Raw genomic sequence first — 13908 nt, 5'->3', positions numbered from 1 at the left:
GAGTGCAGGCAGGGCCGTGGAGTTTGGTTAATGCAATCTCTTGTGTCCTTTGTGTTTTGGGAACACACCCCAGTTACAATCCCCTCTGGATTTGCTGTCTGCCCACACACAGAAGTACTGCTGGAGCAGTGTGTGACAGCACTCTGAAATTACCCACTGACAAGGAAATAAGGCAATTAAGTGCAAGTAAATGTATTTGATTTGCCAGTGCAAATGTTCTCTTCCACAATTGCTATCTGTATGTGTAATTATAAGTGATCCTGTCACAGATGTTTTGCACTGGCCACCAGAGAAGCCACTAAATGATGCTGTCACAAGTCAAACACTTTGTTGGAGGTGATGTGTGCAACCTCAGACACACTGTACAGAACAGGGAGCCTTGCCCTAAAGGGACACATTTTATTGCTGTACATTAAATACAAGGAGGAAAAAAAATCCAACTGAAGAAACTATCTCCTGAGAAGGAGTATGGTTATATTTTATTAACAGCAGGGATTGTGGGAATTGTATTACACAGTATGAAGAATGGAAACAGGGAATCTGGGGGACCTGAAGACTTACATTCAGGGAATAGCTTTGGTCCTCTAACAAGAGGAGGTTGTTTTGTCAAGTTAAAACAGTGGTTTCAGCACAGCACAGTCAGTTTTGCATGTTAGTGCCTGGGCTGGATGCCACATGTGGGGTTCACCATGTATTTCACCATCTAGAAATTGCTCAACTAGAATTAAACCCTGGGCTGTTGCATTGGTAACTCTGAAGGGCCCAACTAGTGCAGTTACACTCATGGTGAACTGTGTTTGCCTACAAGAGAGACTTCTGGCATGAAGAGAAGAGGTTTTGGATGAGCCCAGAGCATCAGAGGCACACAGCTTATCCTAAATTAATTCCACTGCTTAATCCTATTTTCTAGCTACATTTTTGACTCACTACAGAGAAGCAGAGGGAGCAAACTAGTCTGGGTGGGGTTGCTATCAGGGCTGGATTCAGAGTCTGACATTGCTAGCAGAGGTGATTTTAATTTAGAATCAACCTGTACCTCAGAGTAAGCCCTTTAAAGCAGTTACAGAGAGGTGGGTGCAGCTGCTGGTGCTGTTTGTGCAGACACTCGATGGCAGCAGCTCCCTGAAGGCCACCTGCTCTCCAGAAATACATAAGGACACTGCAGCAGGAGCCCTTTAAATCTTGGTACTCAGAGAGTGCACAGAAACACTCAATCTTTATCACAAGGACTCCCAGCAGTTACAGTGTCAGCACTGGCACCACTGCTCAGCCTGTACCGAGCCACACTGTGCAAGCTTTAAATGAGGCAGAAATATTGATACACTGCTGTCCTCAGGAGCTGGTGAGTCAGTTCCTGTCAGCTCAAGAAAATGCAAACTTTAAACAATGATATTCCATAAGCCCTTTTCTGAGGTTAGTTACATCCCCACATGAGCATAAATTGACAGAATGGGTTGCAGTGAGACTGATTTCTCTACTAAGAAACAAAGAAGCACTTGTATTTCCTGGAAGTCACCAGGGTGCTGAAGTAGCACAGATGTCATCTAAATTTTCCTGCTGTTTGTGTGTTTGGAGGAGCCTGGCAAAGCTCCCCTTTTCAGTCTGCAGCACAGTTTGGGGTACTTTGAGAAATGCAGAAGCATTAAGTGCCCCATCCTGATCTCCCCATCACGAGCAATGGGTAAGTGCTGCAGGAAGGACCATCCCAAGCAAATGAAACCAGGCACTGAACAAAGGAGGCAGAACCTAAACCCATCCCTGCTCCTGCTGTTCCTGAGACAAGCAGAGCACCTTGGGAAGGCTTTTCCTGGAGAAGCACCATTTTCAGCCCTAATGGTTACACACCCCCACAGGAGTGGCTGCCCCCACCCTGCCACAGGCCTGCAGGGTGACAGCCCCTGCCCCAGCTCTGGGAGCTGCTCCAGTTCCACATTTCCCTGCACTTCCCAACCAGTCAGTCCTGGTGCTTCACAGCTGACCACACACATCACACAGGCAGGAGCTGAAGCGCTGACTGGAAGGCAGTGGAGCAGGAGGGAGGTCAGATCTCAGCCTCAGCCCTTCTCAAAGTGCCACTGGTGGTTCCCATCATGGCTCTTCCACACATGGAATCAAAGCACAGCCACAGGACAACGCTGGCTATTGGCATAGGTAGAGATATATCTATCAGTGGATATAAAAACATTCATTTGGTGCCTTCTTTGTCCTTTTATAAAATCCTTTTATAAATCCATAGTGACGACACAGTGTTGCAAGCTCAGGACACCAGGGAAATCTCAGGGAAGAAGTGTAGTCTTTACAGGACCTTTTTCTCCTCTGGGAATCCTGGTACCAGAGAGTAGCCCTGACCTCCAGCTTGCAGTGCTGGTGTGATTTCACACCCGTGTGGTTGTCCTGGCGCACGGGCCCGGCTGGCAGAGCCCTGGCTGTGTCTACAGCCCCCCGAGCTGCTCTGGGCTCTGGTTGCCGTTCAGCGTGGGACTAGACAGCGACTTCCTGGAGCTGGACCTGAGGAAACAAGCACAGGTCACACACAGGGCAAGAGGCAGGTTTTGTTTCACAAAGCAACATGGGCAAGAGGTTGCCAGCCAGGCCAGTCACACCTTACCCCAAAGGCCCCTCCGTACAGCTCAACCCCCATATCTCAGTTTCATGAGGCTTTTGGAGCTGTTCCATTTCCAGCCTCTGTCATCAGGGACCAAGAGCACAAGGCCACTGACAGTCCAGCTGTGACACAGCAGCTGCCTTTGCTCCCCACCTCACTGTAGCCATGAATTACAGAGGGAGCCAGTAACTTGGCTGAACTCATTTGGAGGAATCTATTTCCCTGCAATTGGCCTTTGTTTGGCATTAACAGTTACTGTGCTCCTGTATCTTCTATTCCTATTGCTCATAACAGGGCATGACGTTAACACAAAGCCAAGCCCACTTACTTCACTTCCTCGTACTTTTTGCCCCGATAAAAGTTACTCTTCTTAATCAGATACAGCAGCACCAGGTCACAAAAGAAAGCTCCCTGCAAAGAGAAAGAACTTGTGGTTCATCTTTGGAATAGAAGAATAAGTGTTCTGATCTCATTAGCAATGAGCATTAATTAAAGAATAACTCATACAAGCTGTGTTTTCCTTCATTCTCCAAGCGTTTTATGGGGTATATATATTATATTTCTCCTCCTTGCAGCTACAGGAGGGATCTGGGTCCCAATATGTTACTTTAAGACAAAACATTCACTTACCGCTCCCATGAGCGCCAGCCCTGAACTGATATTGATAATGGTGGGAATGATGTTAAATTTCCCTGCCTGGAAGAAGAAAAGTCATGAAGAAATCAGAGAGAGAGCAACCCACAGAACAAACTGAAGGGTGTGGTGCTACACAGGGGAGGCTGCTGCTGCCCGTGGGTGTGTTTTGTTGCCATGGAACAGGCACAACCATGGAAGATCCTCAGGGAACAATCCTGGAGACTAAAGGTCTGAGTGTGGCTCAGGTCCAGCTGTCCCTGGCTGCATTTTGGAGCTTGCATCATCCCTGGATTAGACTTCCTTCTTTTCTGCAGTGCATATGGATAGAAAATAAGTCTGGGATGTATTTACTTCTGTTGGGCTTTACATGAGCCTGGTTTTAGGTAGAACCAGCTGTAAGTTCAGCAGCACTCCAGGTCATCTCTCTTAGGCAGGATTAGCTCCATATGGATCAATGGGGAGAGCCCTTTCCTAAGACAAGTCAGAGATGCTGCCCTCAACCCAGAGCTCCCTTCCCACTGAGAAATGTCCCCACATTTTTTCTCTCCAGGCTCTGGACTGTTCTGAACTGGGACCTCACCTTGCCATTCACCATCACATCAAAGCGGATTCCATAGGCTTTAATGAGCGTCCGGTAGTCGACCCCCTCAGCATCCCGGTAGTATTTGGCAAACCTGGAACACACTCCTCTGAATTCACTCATCTCTTCAAACAGATCTGTTCCCCTTTCAAACCAGCTCTAGCCTGCCAGGAGCACAGCTCCCTCCCTCCCTCCTCTGCACTGCACTGTGCTTGGCTGGGGCAGTGCCTGGCACAGGCTGATGCCACTCCACTGCCAACCTCCAGCTCCTGGAGAGTCAAAGCAGCCCTGCCCAACCACAGTGCTGACCGTGGCCTCCTCCTGACCCACCTGAAGTTGTACCCAGAAGAGATGGACGATTCTGCAGACTTGTTATCCAGCCGGCTAAAAGAATAGTGAGGATTACATTCAGAAGGGGCTTTATCAAGATCACAGTTCCATTCAATCTGAATTCCTATCACACCACCCTTAACAAAAGAGAGAGACAGGGTGAGTTGTTTAAGCTTAGTTCAGTTAAAGTGTCTTCAAATTTGTCAGACCCTTGGACAAGTTTTCCCCAGGGACAAGAACAGCTGCACTTCTGGTCACAGACATGAGCACAGACACACTCCTGGATGGGCTGTGTGTGATATTAATCCCCTTACCCTACACACAGCCTCAGCTTTCCCTGTGCTGGCATCTCAGGAGGAGGTTTCTCATCCCAGGACACTGATTTCACTAACTTAAGTGGGTGTAATATACTGCAGTGGAGAAGATTCTCTTTTATGCAGGGATGGAGTCCCCAAAGTTCTGGGTTTAACGTTGAAATGAAACAAAGAATCTCTACTGGCAGAGCAGTGGTTTGAGCAGACTTAACAGATAACTGACCCAACCAGCTCTGCCAGAGGACCCACGTCATCCTGCTTCCCATTCCCTGGGGACAGGATAAATGGGACCAGACTGACTTTAAGCACTGGCACCTCTCCAGTGCAGCCTGGACAGGAGGGTTTCCTAGGCAGTGGGCAGTGGCTCCCCTCAGGGCCACCCAGCACCCAGCACAGCCAGCTGGGCAGTCGTGTGAGCCCGAGGGGCACTCCTACCCCCGAGGCCATTTCCTGGAAGTCGCCCCCAGCCCAGCGGACGATGTTGCCCAGCACGAAGATGGGGCAGTAGGGATGCTCGGCGCTGTAGCGACACGTCTTCAGGTACGACTCGTTATCAGTCGCCAGCACGTTCATCCTGCGTGTGGGGAAGAGGGAAACCCACCTTGTCTCCCTCTGTCCTTGCCTCCACAGTCTACACCGAGACTGCAGAGACCAAAGACTTCTCCAACATCCCTGACATAGCACTGTGTCACCAGCGTTGTCACCCTGCGAGCTGCCCTGCTGGTGGCCCAGGGAAAGCAGCCTGGCCCCTCTCCAGGACAGACAGGGGCTTGGCCAGCTGAATCTGGGCTCAGGAAAGAACTGGCATGGAGCAGGTTGCCAGTCTTTTCCAGGGCCACCTGGTTCTCTCAAGGAAAAGCAATGAGGATTATACAAATGCCTATCTGAGCCCAGAAGAATAGCTACAACACACACCTTTCTACACTGCTTTAGCTTGTTCATGTTGCAGCAGCACATGTGAGCAAATATTTTTAAATTTGCATTTCCCCCAGCCTGGTCCAAATATTTTTATGGAAGAGGAGGAATATCTGTTTAGCAGTGGCAGCTCAGGAACCCGACTATGCACAGGCTGGCAGAGAGGTCCCTCTGCCTCAGGAGCTGTGGTGCATCCCAAGCTGTTGGGGCCACCAGATCTCATCTGGGAAAGGACAGCCTTCCTTATCCCAGTTGCTCTCTGAGAAGCCTCAGGTCCTCATTGTCTCCCTATTTCTGCACAGGCTGAAGTCAAAGCCTTCTCCTTAGCAGAGGGAACACCCACCTCCCCATCCCAACCCTGCAGCAGGAGAAGGACAGTGAGGCAAACAGAGGTCATTGGTGGAGGGGACAGAGGGATCTCCGAGCACCTGCACTTACTTGGAGAACTTAAACTTGGGGAAGCGAATTGAGTTCTTGATGTAAACAGTGAAGTTTTCTGCACTGCCAAGAAGTGGTTTCCTGAAAAACAAGGGTTTGTTTTCTGGCTTATGTTTGTCCCCTGCCCACGTGCTGAATCTTGAATTGCTGTTCTAGAAACAGCCTCATCCAATAGGTTGGTAGCACCAGGCCAGCAGTGCCACTTTCCCCACACTGCCAACAAGGAGCTGGTGAGGAGGGTGCAGGTTGAAGGGAGGTTCCAAGAGTTGGGAATGCCCTGGGACAGCCCGTGAGCAAAGCAGAGGGAGCAGAGGGTCAGTCCAGCCTTGCAGAGCTCCCTCCTGCACCCAACAGCCAGCATTCAAGCAAGAACCCAAGCAGAGGGAACACAGAAACTGCCCTGAGTGATGCGCAAGCCAAGCAACTCGCGCTTGGAAACAGGATAGGATGGCCACGTACTTGGGCTTGGATCTTTTCTCCACTGGGCACCAGGCCAGTATCTCACAAGTCCCTCTGATGCTGTCCCTGTCTTTCAAACAACGGCCAGTCTTAACCCCTGTGAGCAGACACACAGAAAAGGTCACACGGAGGAGCCACCTCCTCTCCTTGTCTACAGGGCATGTGAAAATAGAGGAGTTTCTCCCTCCTCCCTGCTGTGAAAGGGCCTCTCAGCTGGAACAAACACTCTCTTGTTGCTCCTCTGAGCAGCCCGGGGTGCCCTGGCCCAGCCACTGCAGAGCTGTAGGCAAGGCAGCAATCTCAATAAAAGATAGTAAAGAAAAGAAAGGCTTTGCTGCTCTCTGTTTTCAGAGATGTCTGGGGGTGTAACCAGGCTGAGGCCTCTGAAGAACACCAGAAATAGAACAGGAAGAAGGACCCTCCCCTTACCATTGCCAGCCACCACTGCTGCCCCTTCCTGGCAGTCCTCGTCCTCATGGCACAGGGCATCGGGAATGCTGTCACTCTGCAGAGTGCAAGAGAGTCACAGAATCAGAGTCACAGCACTCTGAGATTCTGTGAGGAGGGCACGAGTGAGATCTGCAACAGGACACAAGACTCGGAAAGTGCTGCTGCAGTGGGGGAATTCCCTGCATGAATTCTACAGACACGCAGCCGAAGCAATAACTGTGGGTCATGCAACCACCTGGACACATCCCACCCCCAGGAACACCAGAATTCAGCCACACTGTCCTGATTTGGGCATTGCTCAGTTTGGACAGGGACAGGCTGTGACAAACCCAGACATTACTTTGCACTTCCCCAAACCAGGCAGGAGGCCACGGTACTTCACACCAAGAGATACCCAACCTCGAACCTCACCCACCAGTTCTGCCAGGCTGCCTCTGTCCCTGCAGCCACTAGAGGCCAGCCGTGCCCCGACCAACCCAGCCCTGCTCCCAGCCCTGCCTGTGCCAGGGAAAACCCATCTCTGCCACCGGCACACCGTGCCCTCGTGCCCATCCCAACCCACGGCTCCACTGAGGACACTTCCACATGGCACAAGAACCTCCTGCCTTTGGCTCGCAGGGCATGCTCTGGAAGGTGCTAAGAAACCTCCTGTGTGTGGAAGGTAATGAAAGTCCAAGTGTTCAGCCCTTCCCAGGATGGGGCTCTTAGAGAGTCTCCTCTACCCATAACTACACTGAGTCACCTCCAAGTGGTTTTCCCATGGCCTTCTCTGACCCTGAGCAAGCACTGCCTGGCTTCATCTCCAGCTGGACAGAAATCCAACACCACCTCAAGTCAGGAAGGCTCTACATGATCAGCACCTCTGGAAATGAGGACAGCTGAGCCTCCCAGGTTTACAGTAACCAGTCTGATTTTCCGACTGAGATATTACACTACAGAAAACACCTGTTCTCCTTCCATCCTCCCTCTGCTCGATGATCCTTGGGTGTCCTCTGCCAGTTCTTACCCCTGGGTTTGGAGGGGTCTGGGGGCCAAGGGGCTCAGTTCTTCCTACCTCAGGACACGTGGCTTGTCTCTGGTTTGGGGTCACAATCAGATTCGTCACAACAAAGAAGACACTTTCACCCTAAAATAAACAAAGTAAAGCAGGAAGAAGGAGTTAGAAAACCTGGTCTATTTTTAAAGTACTTGTTCCAAGGAGGAGGCAGCTCTCTGCAGTAGAGCACAACCTCCCTCTCGTCAGAGGCTTTTCAGGCTGAGATTCAACAGCGCTTTTTGTGTGGATGTTTGTTTGGATGAGGTCCCTCATGCTGTGGGTGCACACATAATCCTGAGAGCCAGCCCACGGTCCTGGGGGAGGCAGGGCAGCCCTGAGCATCTCACACAAACCCCCCACAACCACAGCAGCAAACCCTGCCTGTTGCACAGAAAACTCAGAGATCTCAGGTTTCCACCTGTGGGAGCAGAGCTTGGAAGAGACAGGTTTCTCCCAGCCCTCACTGCCTCCTGCTCCACTCCACAGGTCTCTCCAGTACAAACCAGCCCACCCAGCCCCACCAGGACTCTGTGCACTGGTAGCAGACATTCAGGTGCTCCTCCAGCCCAGACAGGATGCAGCACACAGCACAGCCGAGATGTGCAGCAGACAAACACCAATTAGCACAGGGGGCAGGAAAGCTTGTGAGGCTTTGTGGTCTCACAGCCCACAGACACTCTTAGTTTCCCTGTGAGCCCATGGTCTGCCAGCCCTGAGGCTGCTGGAGGCAGGGGGACACCAGGGCAAGAGGTTTGTGTTCCTGAAGCCATGGCTGGCACAGCACAGCAACCCAGAGGCACAGCAGGCTCTCCTCACATCTCACCACACTACAAGGCTTCTCAGTAAGTCAACGTGCAGTAACAAGACCACTGAGACCCAGGAGAACCACCTGACAAGTTAAATACTGGTTAGTGCCACGATTTCATCCTTGGCTGTGCCCCTCAGTCACCTGCCCAATGTCCCTGGGCTCCCCTCAGCTGGGACAGGGGCACCACAAACACCCTGACCCTCCTGCTGCACTGCACACACTGGGCTGGACCTGGGGGAAACAGCCCAGTCACAGCTCTGAGTGCAGCAGGAGGAAGGGAAGCTTTATTCTTCTGTGCAGACAATTAAATTGTTCAATTTATAGCTTTCTGCCCTGTCAGCACAGGACCCTGATTTCCCCCTCACATCCTTCCATGCAGGGAAAGCATAACCACCCCTGGCAAGCACTTCTGGGCAAATTCCAACTGGTGTTGGGTGCCCCATCTGCTGCCACCTTTTCCCTGTGCATTTCATTGTGTCCAACACAAGAAAACAGCAGGGCAGGTTTAAGCAGACCCCTTTCCAGCACACCTCACCACTCAAATTGCCCCACCTTTGCTTTCCATCTGCCCTGCTCTGGGGTGTTCCATGCAGACTTTCTCCAGCCCTGGCATGGAGACAGCAGACACTGCTCAGCTGAGCAGGCCACTGAACTCCACAGGCCTTCTGCTTCCCAAATATCACAGACTTTGCTCAAGAGACAAGGCTGCTTTGGTATTTGCTGGAAAGAGCAAGGAAAATGCCCAGCATTGCTTTCTGGTGGCCCATTTCATGCTTATTCACAGGGAAGACCTGGATACATCACTTCAGCCTTTCCACCAGCACCCAGGCTGGAAGGTGGATGGCAGAGACACCAGCAGTGAGTGATGCCAACCTGTGGAGGGATGACATAGTCTGCGACGTCCCACAGCCGCTCCCCCAGCTCCGAGGTGTTGGTGAAGGCCACCCCTTTCAGCTTGGTGATGACAGAGCTCTGGAGGGACGTGTCTGTGTCCTGATAGCCCTTCTTGACAACAAACACCCACCTGTGTGAACACAGCAGGAAGCACCATTAGGGGGTCAGGGAGCAAGTCAACCAGAGAAGATTCACATTGTGGTCAAACAGCATCCAAGAGCAAATCAAAACATGCCAGTGACACCAAACCCTCTGCAACTACTGCCACAAATATAGAATAAACTCTTTGACACAAGCTGTGCTTAACCACAATAGGGAAACATGTAATAACTGCTCATGAGGTGAAAAAATTAAAGTCTCCCACCTCCCTGTCCTGTGCTACACTCAGCAACCTCAGGAAATGAAAGAGGGAGGACAGGACTCTGTCTTCCTTGAGATGAAAACAAAACAACTTTCGCACGTTGCAGTGAAGAGTGTGGTTGGTGTCACAAGTGCACGACTCTCTCATCTCCAGTCCCTGCCACTCAGCAACAGGCCAAGGCTGGGGAGATGCAATTCATGCAGGTGAGCTGGACCCTCCTAACAGAAACCTGGAGGGAACGTTCTCAGCTGGATACAGGATCTTCTGTAAGCCAGTGTGGTGGTAACAACCTGAGTGCACCTTGGCCTCTGCACACCTACTGCCTCACCAAGCAGTGCAAGCAAAGCAGCAAGAGTTACATTTCCCTGGGTGAAACTCCCTGGTTCAATGAAATGCCTCCGGCTTCCCCACAATACTGCCAAAATCACCTGCCAGGACAACAAACCACTGAGCTGCCTGAAGAAGCTGAGGGTGCTGGGGCAGGTTTGGGGAGTGGGACACAGGCTGGCACAGCTCCCCTTGGCAGTGCACTGACCTGGAGTGCACTCCTGTGCTCAGGGGGAAAAGGGCCACCCCAGGCTGAGCAGCACTGCCTTACTCTGCCCTTCACCTGCCATGTGTGACAAACCTGGATCAGAACATTCCCCACCCCTGTGAAGTTTCCACTTCCCTGTTTTCCTGAGAACACCGATCTCCTCTCCCAGGAGGGCTTAAAAGCAGACCCTTATTTTCAGCAGTGAATGGTGGGAGAAATGGCAGCTGCATGCAGGGAACAGTGCAGAGGGGGTTGATGGCCCCAACCCAGACCAGCCTTTGAACAGGTCCAGGTTCCTAATCCAGCAGTCAGACAGGCTGACCCTGGCCCTGCTGCCGTGGGCTGGAACCCCAGCCAGGGAGTCACTGCAGGGACCTTCAGTGCCAAGGGTTTGCAGAAGGAAGTGGATGCCAAGGGAGGAAAACAGCCAGTCTGTGCCCACTCACAGCCACTGGTTGTGCTGTCCCCTCCTGCACAGAGGACGTGTCCTCAGCACTGGTATCCACAGGATTGCTCCTTTAGCTGCCAGTCTCCTGCTGAGGCTTCACTTGTGCCCTGCTCACCAGAGCAGGCTCTGGGACTGCACAGCTTTCCAAAAATAAACACAGCACGTAAAAATGGCTCTGCTATATTTAATCAGTGGAAACTCGAGGTGCCAGAAAGGTGAAGTGGCTCAGAAGCACAGACAGTGAAGGTACAGACTCAGGGATCGTATCCCGAAAAGCCTCAGAAACTCAGGAAACAACAGCACAGGCATCACACAGGTGGGATAATTCCAGGTCTGAGCCTGCAAGGACTATCACTGTGCCCCTTCCATGCCAGAGTTACCAGCCTCTGGCAGAACTGGGCCTTTCCTGAGCGCTGCTCCAGCTATTTCCATGCCCTGCTCTGACAGGAATGCAGGGCAGTGACGTTCCTGCTGCCTCAGCCCCCACAGCCCTGGCTCTGCAGCCACTCCAGCAGAGGAATCTCCCACTTTCCAACGGGTTCCCTCCCATTTGGACCCGAGCATGTCGTGCTGTCCTGCCTGTAACCCAGGTGTGTCCCCAGGTGTGTCCCCAGGCTCAGCACTGTGGCCATAAGTGCTACAGTTCCTAATGAATCAGGTGTGAAGCTTTGGCCCCATTCCCACCGAACACAGAAATAAAGGCATAAATAATGCAGTACAAAGCCATAGTGCCACTGGGGCTATTTTTAACCAGACCTGAATCTGGAAGGTATTGCTGAATCCAGTGATCCCCTAGCAGGTGAAAAATCAGGTGTGCTCTACTAGACATGTCAAAATGCAGCTGTACAGGCATACCCAGCCCCTGCACTAAAATCAGGAGGCACGGCAGGCTCTGCATGCAGAGCATCCTCCCCTGATCTCTGTCACAGCGCAGCAAACCCAGCGCGACTTACCCCACCAGGTACGCCAGCACGGAGAGCTGCACCGCTCGGTAGAGGATCCCCACCTTCTTGTTCTTCGCAATGACGTATTTCTCCGTTTTATAATCAAAAAGCGAGAGGAACAAAGCCTTCCAGGCCACCTGCCCCATGCCCCCGCTGCTGCGCTCGCAGCTCCGCTGCCCACACGTGCCCTGCTGAAACCCGACCCAGCCACTCGCTCTCCTCCCTCCGCAGCTCTCGGGTCACACCGCGGCAGCTGCGCTGAGATCAGCTCCTTCCTGAGCCGCTCCCCAGCTCATTCCTCCCCTCCCATCACGTTTGCCCCCAGGCTTCTTCTCCCCACCACCAAATGTGTAGAAGGGAACACGTGAAGCCAAGTTGCAGCAGCCAAGGTGACACACTTAGACTCTCCCTCCTAAGGAGGAGAAGCCTTTCTTCAGCCTTTACAGGATGACAAAGCATCAGGGTAAATTTAAATTTCTTAAAGGTTTGCATGAGCAATGAGAACCGGGGTTCTTGACAGTCATCTGAAGTACCTGCCTGGCTACTACATCTTCCCAACAAAAACACAATCTAAGGAACTAAGAAATCAATTCTGAATGTGGTTAAGGACCAGTCACCATAGACAATGATTTCCTGGAACTGGAGCTGAGCAAACCAGCACAGGTCACAGACAGGACAGGTTTTGTTTCAAGAAGCAACATGGGTAAGAGGTTCCCAGCCAGGTCAGTGACACCTTACCCCAAAGGCTGTCACCCCTGACAGCTAAAGCCCCAACTCTGAGTTTTATGAGGCTCTGCAGCTTCTGGAGCTGCCCCAATTCCATCCTCAGTCATCAGGGACCAAGAGCACAAAGGAGTTGATGGTCTCACCATGACACAGCAGCTGCCTTTGCTCCCCAGCTCACTGCAGCAATGAATTACAGAGAGAGCCAGTAACTTGGCTAAACTCATTTGGAGGAATACAATTTCCTGCAATTTACCTTTGTTTGTCATTAACTGTTACTGTGCTCCTGCATCTCCTTTTATTTCTATTAGTAATTACAATAGAGCCATTATTAGTACTGCCCATTGCAATACTGCCCTCCAAAATTCTTTCCCCTGGAAGAATAATTCTCAAGATCTCAGGTCTTATGAAAATTTAGTCCTTCATTCTCCCTAAATTCCACATCAAATCTAAGCAGCTGGATCTGATTTTTAATGAATGTGTGACAAGGTTGCTCCAAATCACAAGAGAATCACAAACAGCGTAATAAGGAACAAAACACTCATCTTGTCCCTCATCCCAGAGCCATCCCTTGAGTTTCTCTGCAAGAAACCTTCTTCCAGCACCTGCAGAATTAGAATACAAACCTGCCTGTGGCCTCCTTCCAACCTGGAGGCTGCTGCACTCCCACTGCAGCCCCACAGTGGGCATGAGGGTGGCAGAGGGGCCACAGGGATGGGCTGCTGGGGGAGCAAGTGCCCAACTCCTGGGCACCCCCAGCCCCTCCACCCCCGTGGCCAAGGTGTGGGGAGGCTCAGGGATGGCCCCAACCCTGTTCCCAATCACTGCAGCCGCCCTTCAGCCTTGGCACAAGGGCTGCTCTTGCTCACCTCTCCCACTGCCCCCTCCATGGGCAGCCCCTCTTTGCTCACAAAGCATTTTGGCTGCTCCCCACGGCCCTCCTGGAGTCCTTTCTCTCTCTCTCTCGAGCATCTGTTCCTCTTGGTTTCCCTCTGCCTTGATCTGTGTTTGGCCATTGTACCACCACTCCATACCAGATTCCTTCAGATCAGATGGTCACTGGACAGTCCTAAAGATCCTCTGTGTGAAAGCCTAAAGCACAAATTCAATCTGAAAACATACAATAACCAAAGGAAACAAAACCTCCAAGAAAACACACTCCAGCAGGGAGGAAGGAGACCACAGTGGTCCATGAATCCAGAAACGAGTGAGGAGGAAAGCTAAACTCAGCCTATCTTCCCTCACCACTGTCCAGACCACAGCCAGTGCTTAGAGTTGGGGCTGAGCTCGGGCAGCTCCAGGACCCAGAGCCCTGTGGAGCATCCTAAAGCAGCCACCACCTGATCTTCTGCCCAGCCTGCTTCTAGATGAGACCCTTTGCAAGGACATGACAACCAAGCATCGTTTCTGACCATGGGTCTGGGCCCACAGG

The 13908-nt window shown here is 51.7% G+C and overlaps 1 protein-coding gene across 2 annotated transcripts; it reads right to left on the bottom strand.

Annotated features, from left to right (window-relative positions):
• Positions 1–394: 394 nt before the first annotated feature.
• On the bottom strand, positions 395–11992 carry P2RX5 (purinergic receptor P2X 5). 2 transcript variants are annotated; one of them, XM_071575235.1, is made up of 12 exons: positions 11763–11992; positions 9445–9595; positions 7734–7853; positions 6707–6782; positions 6278–6374; positions 5819–5899; positions 4901–5039; positions 4152–4288; positions 3822–3915; positions 3236–3301; positions 2934–3016; positions 395–2508 (listed from the first exon to the last, which is right to left on the bottom strand). In XM_071575235.1, exons 1-12 carry the CDS (start codon positions 11897–11899, stop codon positions 2433–2435), a joined length of 1257 nt encoding a protein of 418 aa, XP_071431336.1. In that variant the 5' UTR covers positions 11900–11992; the 3' UTR covers positions 395–2432. The 2 variants fall into 2 exon arrangements, with proteins under 2 accessions (XP_071431336.1, XP_071431337.1); XM_071575236.1 differs by having other exon boundaries at positions 7782–7853.
• Between the last annotated feature and the right edge of the window lie 1916 nt (positions 11993–13908).

Source organism: Pithys albifrons, chromosome 21 (assembly GCF_047495875.1).
Source record: "Pithys albifrons albifrons isolate INPA30051 chromosome 21, PitAlb_v1, whole genome shotgun sequence".
NCBI lineage: Eukaryota > Metazoa > Chordata > Aves > Passeriformes > Thamnophilidae > Pithys > Pithys albifrons.
Note: the sequence above shows the minus strand (reverse complement) of the source record. Positions and strands in the feature narration are given on the sequence as shown.